The 17,157-nt window shown below is 40.8% G+C and overlaps 1 protein-coding gene across 3 annotated transcripts; it reads left to right on the top strand.

Moving 5' to 3' along the window:
* Positions 1 to 365: 365 nt before the first annotated feature.
* Positions 366 to 17,087, top strand: nudt4a (nudix (nucleoside diphosphate linked moiety X)-type motif 4a). 3 transcript variants are annotated; one of them, XM_031317019.2, is made up of 6 exons: positions 366 to 994; positions 9,442 to 9,552; positions 12,028 to 12,054; positions 12,588 to 12,632; positions 13,246 to 13,333; positions 15,439 to 17,087. In XM_031317019.2, exons 1-6 carry the CDS (start codon positions 896 to 898, stop codon positions 15,663 to 15,665), a joined length of 597 nt encoding a protein of 198 aa, XP_031172879.1. In that variant the 5' UTR covers positions 366 to 895; the 3' UTR covers positions 15,666 to 17,087. The 3 variants fall into 3 exon arrangements, with proteins under 3 accessions (XP_031172879.1, XP_031172896.1, XP_031172888.1); XM_031317028.2 differs by lacking the exon at positions 12,028 to 12,054 and having other exon boundaries at positions 373 to 994; XM_031317036.2 differs by lacking the exons at positions 9,442 to 9,552; positions 12,028 to 12,054 and having other exon boundaries at positions 367 to 994.
* The last annotated feature ends 70 nt before the right edge of the window (positions 17,088 to 17,157 follow it).

A 17,157-nucleotide genomic window follows, 5' to 3' on the forward strand; every position in this document is an offset into this window, starting at 1 on the left:
TTTATATAGGCCTATTTGTTTATTTTGGGTAGGCCTATTTTGTTTCTGTAGATGTGGGAATGTGGAAAGGAATAATCCCCTACCTATAGCCTATATAACAGATAAAAGTGTGGGGAAAATTAAGACATTGTTGTTAAATGTATGGGATGGAGAATAATGTTTAAAAACTCATAATAAAACTGATAAAAAAAAATAATTTGAAAGAATAATTCATGAAATAAAACGCTCTTATCACAAACTGTTAGTTTTAAATGGTCTGCAAATGTGTTCGTATCTCATAGCCTACGTAAAGACACTCAAATTACCTTCAAAGTAGGCTATCTCAGTTTAGGGATTTAAGATATCAAGAGCGGCACTTGAAAGCAGCATTCGTAATTCTGAGAAAAGCATCACTCACGCACGCGACGTTTTTCATGAAAACTACGGCCGCGTGAAGCTGGCAGCTGTATAAAGACACTTGATCCACGTCTGGCTTATTAATCGCCGTGTTAATGATGAACAAGAAACTGAGTGTAACGTGGGAGAGGACAGGTAGCTAACTTGTTGCGCAGCTCTCAGGTCAGCTGGTAGTAGCAGCTCACCGACCACAGATGGGAGCGACTTTGTTGAATCATGCGTGTTGACAGCGGCACTAAACCACCATGGGAGGTTCAATATACGACCAGAAGCAGTCTGACATTGTCCAGGAATGTATGAACCGAGTACACACTTTGTAACTGGGACTATCTGAAGAAGTTTAAAGTTGGGGAGTATTTGGGGATATACGCCGCTGCTGCTCTTCCACTCTCCCGTCCCGGGACAGCCGAAGCCACTTTACTCAGCGTCTGGTTGAATCCAGAATTTCGCTATTCCTGACATTGTCTTTCGGGCACTCGACGATTAGCTAGAGACATAAATGATGAAGTTTAAGCCCAACCAGACCAGGACGTACGACGGCGAAGGGTTCAAGAGAAGGGCGGCGTGTTTGTGTTTTAAAAACGAGAAGGAGGACGAGGTAAGAGCTGACCGTCGACGGCTAAAGTTTGAACTCTGGCTGGCTGTCTATGAGACAGTACCCTGCTTTATCTGTGTACACTGTACACTAACAGACATGCCATACCGAGTTTCAGTTTAACATTGTGTGTGAGGTTCCTTCCCATGTCTTTAATTGAGGTGTTGGGCAGAGGTGGACATAACTTGGCTACAATTCAAAATACTTGACCTATCAAACAACAAGCTGGCACTCACTGTAACCAGCACTCAGCAGGAGACCATCCTTTTAATTTCCTGTCCAGGAGGAAATCCATATAACTCATAATTCATAAAGACAGGCATCCTCATTGTGTCCTGGCAGTGCAAACTGTGCTGGCCGAGGTATTGCCACTTACAGTCCTGCACCCTCAATAATTTATTTGGTTATATTCGTTCAACCGCAGATGTATTTCATAGGTCTAATATTGCATGCGAGTATAAACTTTAGTGTCACCTGAGTATGTAATGCACCTCAGCCTTTTAATACCATCTACCATTATAAAACATTGTATCAAGCCTACATGTATGCACATAGGTGGCATCTGTTTTCTAACTGCTGTGGTTATGTACAGGGTCATTTAATTATCAACGTATGTCATTGTGATCACTAATCCTTTGCTGAGGCACTAGGCAACTCACTCACTCTGTTGCTGCTGCATTTCTTACAATATCCAATGTGCAACCATGAAACTGAACAATCACTAAACTGTATTATGATGTCCATTAAGTGCTGCAACATTTGTCTCATCCATTCCTATTTAGTCTGTATTAAACTATGTATCATACAGCAAAATTAGCATAGGCAGCAGGACTTGTCCTACATCTGCTCAGTTTGCACAAACCCAATCAAACATGCTTTCCTTAAATTAAAGTAGAGGGTTGCTATAGTTGAACATCAAATGTGCCATGTTAATAATAATACCAATACTAATATCAAACGCATCCTGCCACCTAAAGGGTTGTATAGCTGATGAGGAATTTTACAGTATATGCACACTAAACTCAATGACCATGTTTGAATATTTCTCCCATTAGACTCATTCTGCAGCTACCATAAACTCCTAACATAAGCATGTAAAGATTGTGAGCACATTTCCAGAACCTTTATTTTCATTTGATGCTACCAACGGTTTTTTTTTAGTTGGTAATAATTAAGACTGAGTTGGTATGGATGTTATTAAGTATTCAAGTTATACACTGGGGGCAGCGGTTGTCCTAGATCACAACGTGTCTGCCTGGTGACGGCAGCCCATCTCAGGACAACATTTGATAGGGGGAGTGGGGTCGTAAGGGGCTGGTTGAGTGTTACACTGTGTGCTAAACACCAAGTGACCTATCAGCTGCGATTTATAGAAACAAGGTGCAGGCACTTGCTGTCCCCCTGACAGATTTGCTTTCCTGCTCCTCCTTTTGCTTTCCTGCTCCCACCCTCCTCTTCTGTCTCTTCTCTCTCTCTCTCTCTCTCTCTCTCTCTCTCTCTCTCTCTCTCTCCCCCCTGCACGAGTGCTGACATATACTAAAAGTCACTCTGACATATGCTAAAAGTCACTTTGAATATTGTTGATTGCACTGGAGGATGATGAAATGGTCTCCCATCACATGCCATGCTGATCTCGTCCTTTATTCTCGCTGTCTGTGCTTTGATTGCATATGTCACACTCCATGTGGTTAACTATCCATCCAGTCTGCATGCCTGGTTTACAGTCACTTCCTCTACATGTCAGCTGGAGTCCAGGAGGACAGGAAAAGGTCTGCCGGAAGAATACTAGACAGCATAACTTCATTTTGTTTGTACTTAGAAAAATAATGCACCTTCAATTCATCTTCAGTTCAAGGGAAAATAACACTGTTACATATGTTTCTAATCTTTATACCATATATCATGCTGTAAATGGCATATAAAGTATTGTTACTAGTAATTATGCTGGAAATAAGAAACGTGTCTCCAGTTAATCAGTGGGTCTTACAATATAATGCAGTCTAGTAGAAAATGATTATCAAATTTAGGATTTTGGCTTGGTAGTATGGTTGAAATCAGTGTATCATTAATATTGACAAGATATATCAAAATACATCACAAATGTGGGTAAAATAACTATGTTTTATGCATTACACGTTTATCTGAGGATAATATCTGTCAACAGTATCTTAGCTGTATTATGATCGGATGTTGATGCTGATGTGGATGTGCGTGGTGAAGGCACTCCTGACTCTGAGCTCTCACTGAGGTGTGTGATGCCTGTTGGGGTCATTAACCTCCTTTGCTAAGCTCTTTGTTGTCATACAGAAAAGCGACTGCTGATCCAGTGGTTTTTGAAAAGCCTTTTGGCTGGGAGTGTGTGTGTGTGTGTGTGTGTGTGTTTGTGAGTAGTTGCGTACGTGGAAGTGCCTACGTGCTTCACGTGGCGTTTGTGTAAAATTGGGCATGCATGTGTGTGTTGTGTGGATTTGGCGCAGAGACTCAAATGAGACTCTGCTCTCATCCCCTGCCGCTATTATTTACCATCACATCATCAGTCATCAGCAGCAAACTCTTCACACCACATGAATGCCACATACAGTTTAACACAAAGTGAAAGACCGATTAATCGGGCTGATTATTGCCTTTTTAAAATAATAGGCATCGGCCGATGCCTGGGCTCATGAGGCTGATTAACAGAAAATGAACAAAACATTTATCAGATTTGTCATTTGGGATGCTTTTGGCACGGTAAGCAAGTGTAAGTGTGAAGCCTTTAGGGGGCGTCCACATGACAACAGGAAGTTTTGACATTGATTTGACAAGTTCTGAACATTTTTCCTTTGCGTTTTCAAAACTATGCTGCGAGTTTCAGGCTACAACTAAAAACGGAGACAATGCAGACAATAATGGTGTTAAATAAATGTTTATTTGAAGTTCAGCAATTTTCTCATTTGTTATTATTATTATTAAATTGTATTTTATCAGATGAACAAAAAACACGATATCGGCATTTATATCGGCCATCGGCCGCCCTGCTCTCTAAATATCGGCATCGGCCATTGAAAAATCCATATCAGTCGACCGCTAGTAACACCCCTTTTGGACATTAAATAAATTAGTACAGTGCCTATATCTATGATTAATTTAGATCAATTTGATTTCACTTTGACATTACAGGGTGTCAAATGAGCCAACTTAAAGTGCTCATATTATGCTTTTTGGCTTTTTCCCTTTCCTTTATTGTGTCATATATCTTTTTTGTGCATGTTATATGTTTACAAAGTAAAAAAGCCCAAAGTCCACCCCAAATCTCCAACAGAAAACACTGTTCACAAACTGCTCCAAACAGGTCTATTGTAGTCCAGCCTTTACTTCTGGGACGAACGTGCGTCAGTTTGTAACACACGTTATAATGCTCGCCTAGCTGCTGGCGTGGCACGCCCTCATACTCTGCTTCTGACTGGCTAGTAGTCCTTACCTAGCTACTGCTCATTTGAGTGGTGATCGGGCCGCATTTTTTTGTCCGAGCCCGGCCCGCGTCCGACAGAGCAGTAACCGAACCCGACCCGAGCCCGACAGGCATTAAGAAATTTATGTCCGAGCCCGACCCAAGCCCGACACATGGCTTATTTTCTCATACCAATGACACATATACGCTTGTTTGTGTGGAAAGCCCACTTTTATTAAGCAACTGTAGGAAGGCATTCGGAAACAGATGAGCGCATCAGCGCACACGGGGAAACAAGCACACGTTAATAAGCTGTTTAATTTAAAATGTTCAATGTGTTAACCTTTCCTGATTGCTTCTTTTCTGACCGTGGTCAGAAAACCAGGGGAGACTCGTTACCTCCAGGGCCGACGTTATAAAATCAATCATGTCGGGGTTAAAATCACGTTTCTGGTGAGCAAATGAATGAACTTGGCTTTCAGTCTGGGGTTTATTATTTTGGACACCGCACACACTGTGTACAAAACTTAAACTTATTCCACCAACTCTGCTCCGGTTGCGTACAACACGTCTGCTTCCTCTTTCTCAATCTCTCTTCTGCCCACTTTCCACACACACACACACACACACACACACACACACACACACACATACTCGCACGCACTGAGCTCTCTTAAAGGAGCCGCAGCACAATTTTACAACAAATGCCTTATCGCGCTGATGTGACTGAGCCCGACCCGAACCCGAACATCATTTCTAAGTATCTGTCCGAACCCGGCCCGGTATCACCTCTCTATTGCGCATGTGCGACTCCCAACAAAGATGGAACAGAAGTGATTTTGCCTCATTCGGTAGCTAAAACAGAGATCTCAACACACTGGGTGAAAAGAGGAGCTGCAGCAATGTGCAGTACAACAAAAATGTTTTTTTTTTAAATTAAACCATGTAAACCTATTCTGATATAACCTCTAGATACAATTATGAACCTGAAAATGAGCATAATATGAGCACTTGAAATCTACTTTGACTCAATGTTGTGGGACAATAAAACACAAAAACTGGGGTGGGGTGAATGACTTTTATTGGCACTGTCTTCTAGATTAGCTGAAAGAAATGTATTATGTAAAGTTCTGCTTCATTACTGATTCAAGTAAGGGACCGTTCGGTATTTATGGAATGGACCACCGGAGGAAAATAGGGGAGGGTCATGTCTTTTTATTTTATGCTAAGGGGAGGGTCATCCAACATTTTTTAGTCTGGGTGGGGGGGTCACCCAACTTTTTTATTCCTGAAAAGAGCAAAATTTCAAAGTGGCTTGTTTGGTGCATATTTATCCATGTAGCTCTCAGTCTCTGCCCCCTAGCAGATGGTCTGACCCCATACGCGGAGTTTGCTGGGGGGGCAGGAGGAGCACTGCCCCCCTGGTGGCTCAAACAGGTAATTGCATTGTTTAAAAAATGAGTGGAATAATTACATCTGGCATGACCAGATATTTTATAAATATCTTGAATAACACAAAACAACGAAATGGTGGTAGGTAATACATCAGATTTCATATACTGCTTTAGTAAAAAAAATATTACCTGGCTGACGATGGGAGCAGCAGGACGCAAAAACCGAAAGTTACTGGATGTCTGGACATCTTGCTGTGCCAACCTTGCAATAAAGGTTTCCTAAATGCAATGTATATAAATGTGATGTCAGCTTACTAATTGATTGCGGGTTTTGTGTAGATTTGGACTTTTATACGTTTATTCCACTTTGTTTAAACGGTGAAGTGGAGAGGCCTCGTTCACCTGTTTGGAGCTGGCTGGTGAATGTGACGCCTTGCTGGATACACCGTGTCATTTACTTTTTTGTGGATCTACTGATCGCTGTGGATTACTTTTTTTTTCTTCATGTCATTGGATTACAGCAAAATAGGGATCTTTTTTTCTCGACGTGTCTTAACGTTTTATGGTGAGTTTGGAGAAGCATCTCAACAGACTGTAGGTCCAACACTGATTGTTCACCGTTACATTTTAGTTGAATTTAAGTGTCGGGGCATTCCGCCACCGTCTGTCTATTGCGTTCCAAAACAGCCGTGCCGCGATTGGATTTCATAAGGGTGAATTGTTAAATTGTTACAGCTTTAAAAATAAACATATATGTTTGGGAATATAATGTGCTTCGGCAGCTTTACCTATGTTCTAAAATATACAATGACGAAGCCTAGTGACAAGTCCATAGCAACCAGTGTTGAATTGGTTATTTCCCAATGTCCTTTGCTGAATGGTGTCAATGTTTTATTGTTTTATTTCATGTGAATATTAGTTTATTAGAGGAGTAACTTAGTATTTGAAGTAATGCAGTAATGCATGAAGTGTGCATTTAGTTTCCAGTGTTTATTGTGTTTCCACAACAATGTTAATGAGTAAATCTACTGAAATGGCCACCACACCATAACAGAGGAGTGGGATGTGTAAGATGAGAATGCAGAGGTTAAGTCATGTATGTCATGGTTGTAAAAATCAAATGGTATCTGTACTTCTTTGCTAAGTGCAAACTTGCACGCAAGGGGAGGGTCATTCCTTTTTTTCAAATCATTTTGGAGGGTCATAGGAAAATTATTACTGACGAGGGGAGGGTGACGTCTTTTTAGGTTAGAGGCCACAAAACTCCTCCGGTGGCCCCTTAATTAAATAACGAACAGTCCCTAAGACATCAAATTAGTAAGGTGGATTGGCAGGATTGCCTCAAGGGATGCATCATTCTGTTTCATCCTTTGGTGTCCATATTTTGCTCTATAAATAGTAGGGTAGTGAACCAGTGAGTTAAAGATCTAACTCCGCAGGTTTTAGAGTGAGTAAGTAGCTGTGGCAGATTACATGACGGCAAAGTCACTTGTCCCTCTTAACTTGGTAACAAGTATTGACAGAGTTGCCTGTGTTAAGAATAAGTCGCGTGACTCTCTTAACACAGGCAACTCTGTCCACGCGGTCTCCAGAGAGAGACACCCACATGCATTTATGTCAATCGTCCAAAGCATGTAGACCATTAAACAGGAGCTCTTTGTGAGTTTTTAGTTGTAGTTCCATAGTGTGCATTTTCATGAGGTTGCTGACTGAGGAATCTAACAGTGAGACAGTTTGTTGGTTTTATCTTTCTCCTGACCTTTTTGTTACAGAATTGAATTACAGCCAAGCCAAGTCACACAGCATGAAGTTTCACTCATCACTGTCATTTCTGTGCAATAGAGACCACCTATAGCAACAGAGACGGCAGTGAAGTTGTTATCATTAGTGCTCTTCACAAATCTGCCATGCTTCCACTATCAGGTCTCAGGAGGAATGCAGACACATCTTAATGTAGGGAAACCTCTGCTGGGACAATTGAAAGTTGTGGTCACCTATAGTGTTTAACATACCGTGTGCTGATTTGGTGCTAGTTTTTAATCAATCTTTGCTGTCAAGAGAGCCACTACTGGGTTATCCAGTGCTGGAGAATGTAGACACATGGCCGAGAGGATTCAGAAAGTATTCACACGGGAACATAATGTGGGTTGGTGTGGTGCCAGATAGGGTTTAAGGTCAAGTGACTGTATCTCTAGAGGGACACCGTGCGGACCATAGGACCATACAGCATGTGTTTGAGGTCAGTTAAACATTTATTGTGGGGCTTTAGTTTGATTATTTCTGATTAGAATGCTGATTTGTCATCTTTCTTTTTCATATTTAATAGCTCTTCAAGCTTTTAATGTTTTATTTTTGTCTGGTTTTAAAAACTTAAAAAAAAAATTGTTGTTTATTATTTTTTAAACAAATGACAGCTGAAATGGGCCACTGTAGTGTTACTTGTTGGAAAGTTTCATAGAGGATTTTTATTTTATTTTCAACCAACGTAATATCATGACTTCGCGTAAACATATACGCCACTTTCTTAAGCCAAGTGGCGTGTTATCTGTATACATTTGGAGCTATCCGCGTGTATGTTTATGGCAGAACGGAACTTTGCATTTGGAGCTATCCGCGTGTACAGTGGACTGGTTGGGCTTAGGAAAAGAACAACGGGACGGTTGGATTTAGGAAAACAATAACGGGACGCGGGACAACAACGGCACAGTTAGGTTTAGGAAAAGAAGAATGGGGTTGGGTTTAGGAAAAGAAGAACGGGGTTGGGTTTAGGAAAAGAAGAACGGGGTTGGGTTTAGGAAAAGAAGAAAGCGACAGTTGGGTTTAGGAAACGTGACACGTGGGACACGATCCCCGGTCTCCTGGGTGAAAGTCCTGTGTTTGACCCATCCACCACCCCAACCAACCTCCCTACGCGGATTTTCGGGCTTTCATACTACTCGCTACGGCATAAATTGACACGCAATCACAAGGTAATGTAAGTCAATGGAGGCCAAACTGCGTTAATACACATGCTACAAAGCGATTATGTGTCTTGATAACACGCGTGTCATACATACGCCACTTAGGGTTAGAGAGATCAGTCTGTTTCAACTGTATTTAATGTTGAAGTTGTTGTTCATGGAAATATTTAACAATAAAATAACAGGTATTCCTTACAGGTGTTGTTTGTATTGTGTCCCGCTATGGTCACATTTCAGACTGTAAAACTCTCAGGCAGGAAAAGTGAGTTAGGCTTTAGTGTTGGGGAAATATTATCAAATAAAATGTAGCTTACCCACAGTAATATTCTGTCTAAAGGGGGCTGTTCTCATGTGTATGTGTTTGTGCTTTTAATGCAGGAACATCATGCAACAGTTTACTCTCATTCACTCAATTTAATTATGTGGGGTGACATGCTCAGCAGCCCAATCCACACTATGCTCGTATTGCATTAAGTAAATGAAGTGAATCACTGGCATGGCATGCGAGATGTTCGATACACATCCTGCTGAATGACTAGCACCACACTCAGCCGCCACCAGACACCTATAGTGGTGACGGACTCTAAACTTGGGCATGCCATTGGCGTGTTTTTGGCACCCCGGACTCAGTGGCAGAGTCCTGACGAAGGCCTTTCTCCTTGGCAGGTGCTACTGGTGAGCAGCAGTCGTCATCCAGACCAATGGATCGTGCCAGGAGGAGGAATGGAACCTGAGGAGGAGCCCTGTGGGGCTGCCGTCAGGGAGGTGTACGAAGAGGTGAGCTCACTCACTGAAAAAACTGAAGAAAACATCATGCAACTGTTCTTCTACATTTTGGGATTGACACTACTTCAAAGCAGCCAGTAAAACCATTAAATGTCCATAGTGTTTTTGCATGTTTACCTACAGATTGCATACACTTGATGCTGCAGGCCATTTCCCAAAGCATACGATACATATGTATTTAGATGAGTCTATCCCACCCAGGGAGCCACTGCTTCCATTTGTGCTAGTGTGAAAATGAAAATAATGTGAAATTTGAAAATCAACTTGACTTGGAACTTGCTTGAGATTGCCAATTTATCATAGCTTTGTTTATTTTTAAGGGAGTCAAAGTGATAATGCTGCTGCATGATAATGCAGGTGAAAGTAGGACTTTGTTGTTGGTGAGCTCAACTGGTTGTGGGAATTTCCAACATGTGAGTAATGAGAGTCAGATGATCAACAGCATTGCTTTTACAAGCTATGTAAATGAAAGTAGAAGATAAACAGTAAGCAAATAAGGATATTGTGAACTAGGGCATTTCATGTGTTCAAAAGGTCTTTGGTGGGGAAGCCAACTCCCCAAGATTCAGATGTTGGAAATTTGCACAAGCATGTGAATGCATTAGTAAGAAACATTATTAAAACCCGGACTCAGTGGCTGTCAATGTGGTTAATAATCCAACTAAAACCTGGTATGACCCTAAAACCTGACATAACATGAGCAAAAAATACATAATTGACGGGTCAGTATTGTATTTCTTAAAAAAGAAGACGATTTATGATTATATTTGATTGATTTTGACAGACCAGTGGCACAGACAAATGATCATTATCATAAACATAGCATAACAAGTGAATATAGCAACAATTCTTGAAATGTATTGCTGTCACTGGTCGCCGTATGAGAGGCTCCCAGTGTTCTATAAGCCAGATCCAGATGAGAGATGGAAATATTTGGCAATGCTACATAAATTGCCAGTTGATTGTTCTGTGGTTAAGTAAAGGGGGTTGCTGGTAGTTGGAGTGGAGTGAGCTGTGAGCCTCTGCCTTGGATAGTAGTGTGCTGACAGTTTTGAAGTATGACAGTGACATTTAGGGAGGGTTTCCAGTTACCCACATCCTGTGCCTCCCAGGCCAGACATGTACCTGAATATAGATGAGCTGCACACCAACTACAGTGGCAAGCTAACAATTCAAAACGTCATGTTTAAAGCAACACTATGTAACTTTTAGCTGCAGCTGTAGTTCCAATGAGACAACCTGTAGGGGGACCGAAGCGGGAAAAGTTACATAGTGTTGCTTTAATACCCTGCTGTCAAGATCAATGTCAATATGGTAGTTTTCATTTGTGCAGATCTAAGATTTTTCTTTCCTATCAGGCGATTTTCAAATTTAATTGTGATATATGTTTTTGTAAAATCACTAAGACAATCACAGATGACATTTTGACAAAAGTGCTTGCAAATAATACTGCAAATACAACCGTGATGAATCTTTCGTGATTTGTTATCCCTCACTATAGACCATATCTGTGTCCCAGTTCTACACTACATACCAGTTCTAAGCAGGAGTATGTAATGCGTTTAAACTGGAAAAGCGGAAAAGTGACATTATGCTAAAAAATGAACAGCATGCATAATGTACTGAAAAACACTTGATTTTTAAGTGTGTTGATGTAGACCATTTTACCACAAAGCTATGCACAAAGGAAATTGGAGGAGCTGCTTGCAGCTGCACAACATTAAAATAAATTGCAGATTGTGGTTAAACTGCCTCAGAAAGATCTTGGAAAACATCAATCTTAAGAAAGAAATTTTGCTTTATTTTGTAAAGTTTGAAGTATGTGGATGTCTTGAATATTTACTGCGAAAACAATATAATACACTATAAAGACAAGTATAATAGTACATACTGTATACAATCAGTATGAAGTATGGAATTGGGACACAGCAATTGTCTCTGTCTGTTGTGGTGTTCCAGACATCCTAACTGATCTAACATGATAGGCAAAGTCTGAAATATGCCACACAGCAAGGGCCAAACCAAGCCATGAGCTCCTGGAGTGCCTCCGTGGGCCTTTCAGCTAGCAACAGGGAGATTCTTATTTATTTTATTTGTAACAAAAAGTTGATTATTAATGCCACCGATATCTGCTGACTTGGAACATGCTCCACAAGCTCATAAGCTTCACTGTCAAAAACTAGTATGGTGGTTCCTTTTCTGCTTGTAAAGAAGGATGGGATCAAAGCACTCTCTTCTTGTGACCTGTGATCTCAGGGTATAGTTTGTCTATAAGTTTGTGACTAGTTAAAATAAAGAGTGACTTTGAATATTTTTAGCACCCTGAAGAGGTCAAACCAGTATGTGATCAGTTTAGTATCCAATAGGATAATGAAACTTAATTTTCTAAAGCTGATTGTCTTATTTTATACCCCACTAATCATCTCCATTGACTTTGGAAATTCTCGTGGGTTTCCTGATCCCCAGGTTGGAACCCACTGCTCTAGGATACATGTGAGCTGTTGACCTTTTCACCGCTCAATTCAGCGGCCGTGGTCTTTAAAAAAAAGTATATTGGTCACAAGCTGTGCATAAGCAGAACCAGATCTTGACTCGTGCACCGTGCGTGTGTTAAGCCCCGCTGTCTCGTCATCCTGTCACTCAGACTAAGTTTAGGTCTACCTGGTCACCTCTGCTATGCTGCCTCACACGCACGTGGCGATGCTGGGATGGTACCCACTCGCGCCACAGGGTTCCATGTCCTAAATGAGACAAATGTTCAACTAAGAATGTGCATACATATCTAAACAGAGACAAGCTGTTCCTAATACCAGGTCACATGTTCTCACGGCGTAGCAGCTGTGTGAAAATATCGCACAGTGACAGCTTTGTTGGTACGAATTTACCAGTCCCTGTGAACATCAGTGAACAAATCTACTTAATGGGTTACATGTAATGTTCAGTACCGGCGAAATACAACACTGTGTTGTCACTAAGATGTAAATGTATTGGATGACACTTGATTAGTTTTCTTCATGTGTGTTCAGGCTGGTGTGAAGGGAAAGCTTGGCAGACTACTCGGGATTTTTGAAGTAAGTGTCAAACTAATTTCTTCAAAATCCTCATGGGGCTTATAATACATGATATAATACTGATTAAAATCCTGCATCAACTCAGCTGGTTACCCTCCTATCATGCCTGCGATACATATAGGGGGCAGTGGTGGCCTAAAGGTTAAGAAGCAAACTTGTGACCGGGAGGTCGTCGGTTCAATCATTACCCTCATTACCACCACTGAGGTGCCCTTGAGCAAGGCCCTTAACCCCAACCGCTCCAGTGGAGCTGCTCAGTGGCCAGCTGATCAAACTGTGGTCGTACTGGGCAGCTTCCAGGTATGAATGTGTGCAACTTTGTGAATGTGATCAAGGGCGTTCCTGCAAAAGAGAGGTTGCCTCTCAGTGAACCTTCCCTGAATAAATAAATGTTAAATAAAAAAAAAAATATGTAGGCAAGCATCCTGCTTTGCTAGTACAAGTCCTCAGTACAAGTTAGACAGATTAAGTGTTTTTGTTCATGTTGCATCTATGAAGAAACAGTACTGTGTTTACATAGTGTCTTTCATTGTATGTGAAAGTGTTGCTTGCATTGCATTGACACAGTTTATTGCAGTGATATAAAGTAGTGTTTTTATTTAAACCTTTCCAGCAAAATAAAGACAGAAAGCACAGGACGTACGTCTACACCCTCATAGTGACGGAGACACTGGAAGACTGGGAGGATTCTGTTAACATTGGTATGCCTCTACATTTAAGTCTCATTTTGTCATCGTATAACTGATTGTTTGTATAAATTATGCTGCGGTTATTTACCCACACACAGAAAAAAGCATTTTGCAACAAATTAGTTTTGTTCCAGGTTTTTTTTAAGATTATTTTTTGGGCTTTTTCCGCCTTTATTCGACAGGACAGCTAGGTGAGAAAGGGGCGAGAGAGGGGGAAGACATGCAGGAAATCGTCACAGGTTGGATTCGAACCATGGACCACTGCGCTGAGGCATAAACCTCTAATTATATGTGCGCCTGCTCTACCCACTGAGCCAACCCGGCCACTGTTCCAGTTTATTGACACTAAATTAATTTGATTGAGGTTATCAAACCCATATATTTAGATTTTCGGGCAAATTAAAACATCTATGCGTAAATCATATCAATACACAGGCCATACTATTTCTGTGCACAATCATAATGGCATAAAGAAGTTATTCTGACTCTCAATCAGTTCAATTGATTTTATTGTCTCTTTGACGTTAGAGGTGACGGTTGCGAAAGACTGTTGGGGCGTCCCTCCAGTCATCCCTTTGTAAACTGAGGAACTAGGACTAATACTTATCAATAAAGTCAAACCACCCGATCTACATTGTTTACAGTCCTAAAATACTGACCGAAAAAACACGTAGCAACAATTTGTCCTCCTAAATGAACTACCACTGCTAGTATGCTCCACAGCTTTGATATTTTGTCCCATTTCTCTCAAACATCAGGAGTTGTCGTATTGGAGGTAATTTATTAGAGCTGTGATTAGTCATCGACAGAAGATGAATCTGCAACAATTTGATAAACCATTAATTGCTTGTCATTTTTAAGACAAAACACTCACTGGTTCTTTGTAATGCATTTCAGACATTTTATAGATCAAACCTAATCAATAAAGAAAATAATCATTAGTTTCAGCCCTAAAACTAATATCCTCACCCCCCCTTATCTCTTTTCGTAATGTGGCTCATGTATAAGCATGTGATCACAAATGATTTTGAATGGCTTTGGCATTTCAAATCTTAGGCATCTCTTGGGACTTAGTAACTCGTTCACTATCCCTAACTCGGCTGGAAAATAGTAATAATTGACTCCCTTTACCCACAGAAATAGAGTTCAGCCTGTTCACAAGGGGGAGGAATGTTTACTGTGCCCAGTTGTTTTCCAGTTATTAACACTCACCACAGCCCCCTCCTTACTTGTCCTCTCTTGCCCTGCGTGGGCACAGGGACTGAGCTGGTGTAGTTTACTTTCCCCCTCTGCTGAAAGGCCAGCGGTGGTGTACTTCAGGGTGTCAACATACAGTAAAGTAGGCGAACCCCTCCCCTCCCACACGGCCCTCCGATAATCACAGGCCACGGCAAAGTCCTTTTGCTGTCCCTGCTGTTTTGAATTGAATGGGAGTAGATGATGGGTTTGAAGTAAACTATTAATAACTCCCAGCTGACGCTTTATTGGACACACACATCGTTTTTATGGAAGGTGCTTTTTTAGGAAGGTTTGGCGACAGGGCTTTATAAACACTAACTGAAGCAGGTCAGGAATGTCCATTTCCACTCTGACTTTAGTACTGCAACATGTGCTGAACAGTTTATCCTTGAGCTTGTTGTATAACATTGTGGTTTAGCAATTTAGGGTTATTTTGCTTGTTGAGCAATTGTACTCACTGCTCAGTCAGACACACAGTAACACTGCAGAAGTTGTCATGGGCTGCAGAGCAGTGGCAGTTTCATCTTGGTTATCTATCATAGTACTAACGTATTCTACAAGTTGAGGGCAAAAAAAATGAATGAGGGGCAGTACAGATTATAGTTATCCATATATTATCATCTATTATTTATTCATTGTCTCGTTTAAAGGGTCAATATGCTTAAAACAATGCTTGTTCGATCGTCGAAATATGGAATAGGGAAGGCTGTATCCAACAATTTTTTTCCGAAGCCGACATTCTGGCAGACTCCAAACCACAAGGTCTCATGTTCAATCCCAATGATGGCCAACATTCAGTATAACCCAAGTGTCATTGAGCACAACACCAAACCTCTACCTGTTGATCAGTCCTTGTCCTCTCTTGAATGTTTTCACAGGAAGGAAGAGGAAGTGGTTCAAAGTTGACGAAGCCATCAGGGTGCTGCAGAGCCACAAGCCTGTTCACGCAGAGTACCTATGCAGGCTCACAAACACCTGTAACCCCACCTGCAATCCTGTGTGTAGCCCAACTCACAGCAACGCCCCGAGCTCCCAAGTGATGCACAACAACACGCCTCACTATGTTTTTTGCTCCACACAGGGCTCAGATGTAGCCAACAGATAGGACAAGCAGCTCGACACCGGGATAAAAGAAAGACTTTTGCATTACTAACGCAGCCTCTTAATATGTACAGCATGGACTTCCTTTAAGTTGATGTGAAACCCATTTTGAGGGAGTGCCAAAATGTTTTCCAAGTATATTTAAGTTTTTATATGTATATTTTTTAACAACCATTACCAGGTGATAGAGCAAATGTGTCCCTTTTAAAGTGTTCAGCTTTAAATGGATTTTCCCAGTGTGCTGCTTATGCAATGTAAAGGTTCTGTTTAGTCTTCAATTCAGAATATTTTACTAGCAGTGCACACAAGTGTTTGGGTGGTTTCCTGGAAAGTGTTTGCTTTTAGAGAAAGTCATATCCCCACAATGACTCAGTGCCAAATAATGCCCTCATTTACTACAATTCAGTTTTTTGTGTGAATTGTTATGACACGTTTTGGCAGTAAAACAAATGTCACCTCACTATAACTTAACGTGAAGTATTTCACGAAAAGAGAGCTGAGGGCAAAGTCTGTTTGATACAAGAGTGAACAACACTGCTCCTCCTGTAATTACCGTCTTACAAGTACACTCAGTATCATCTCTAGGCACTATTAACAGAGTAACACTGTAATAAAGATTAGGCAAATATCTGCAAACCAGCCATCATACTGAAATGGAGAGCTAAACAGTTCTTACTCAAACATCCTTTTGTTGGTACATAAAGGTAATGTTGTCATACTGACTGTTGCATTGAACAAATTACACTCACAATGACTAGTGACAAAAACTCACAAATGTTCCAAAGAAAAACAGTATTCAACACTACAGACTGTATCATACAAGACATAATACATAAACACTTATTATAAGTGCATTTGACAAATGTGAAGTCCTGTTAATGTCTGACAGGCCTTTGTTTTAGAGGAGAATCACAATGTGCTTTCGTCTGATTCTTCTAAGTGCCTTCACCAACACAATAGTAAATTAGGTTTAGTTTCCAGACACTTTAAACCCAACAGCACTGACTGGAAGCAGTACAACACAGTTGAAACCATACCCTTATATTTCTCAGCTGTTGTTAGATTTAAACACATGTTGAGGAAGGAAACTTGCAATTGTTACAATTGAATGTACAATACTTAGTATGCATTGATTGAATTTATTTATTTAGGTTTCATAGGGAAATACTCCCTCCATGAACAGGAAACTATGACAGGAAGTCATGGTCAGTGTGCCAGACTTTTTTGTCAGCAATACAACAGAAAGGGAGCGCAAATTATGTGATAAATTCAGTTTATTGACTATTGGCTCTTGCACTTCGCAGCATATGGGGATGATGATTGATAAACCCTTTTTTTTCTATTTGTGTATGTGTGACAAAACTATTCTGCGGTGTACCATGATGTTGTACATAAAACCTTTTAAATAAAAAATGTTTATTGATCATTCCCATTGCCACATTGTTTTAATCAGTGCACTAGAATATGACGGCACGTTTTATAATCTTGAATATAGC

Source organism: Sander lucioperca, chromosome 7 (genome assembly GCF_008315115.2).
Source record: "Sander lucioperca isolate FBNREF2018 chromosome 7, SLUC_FBN_1.2, whole genome shotgun sequence".
Taxonomy (NCBI): domain Eukaryota; kingdom Metazoa; phylum Chordata; class Actinopteri; order Perciformes; family Percidae; genus Sander; species Sander lucioperca.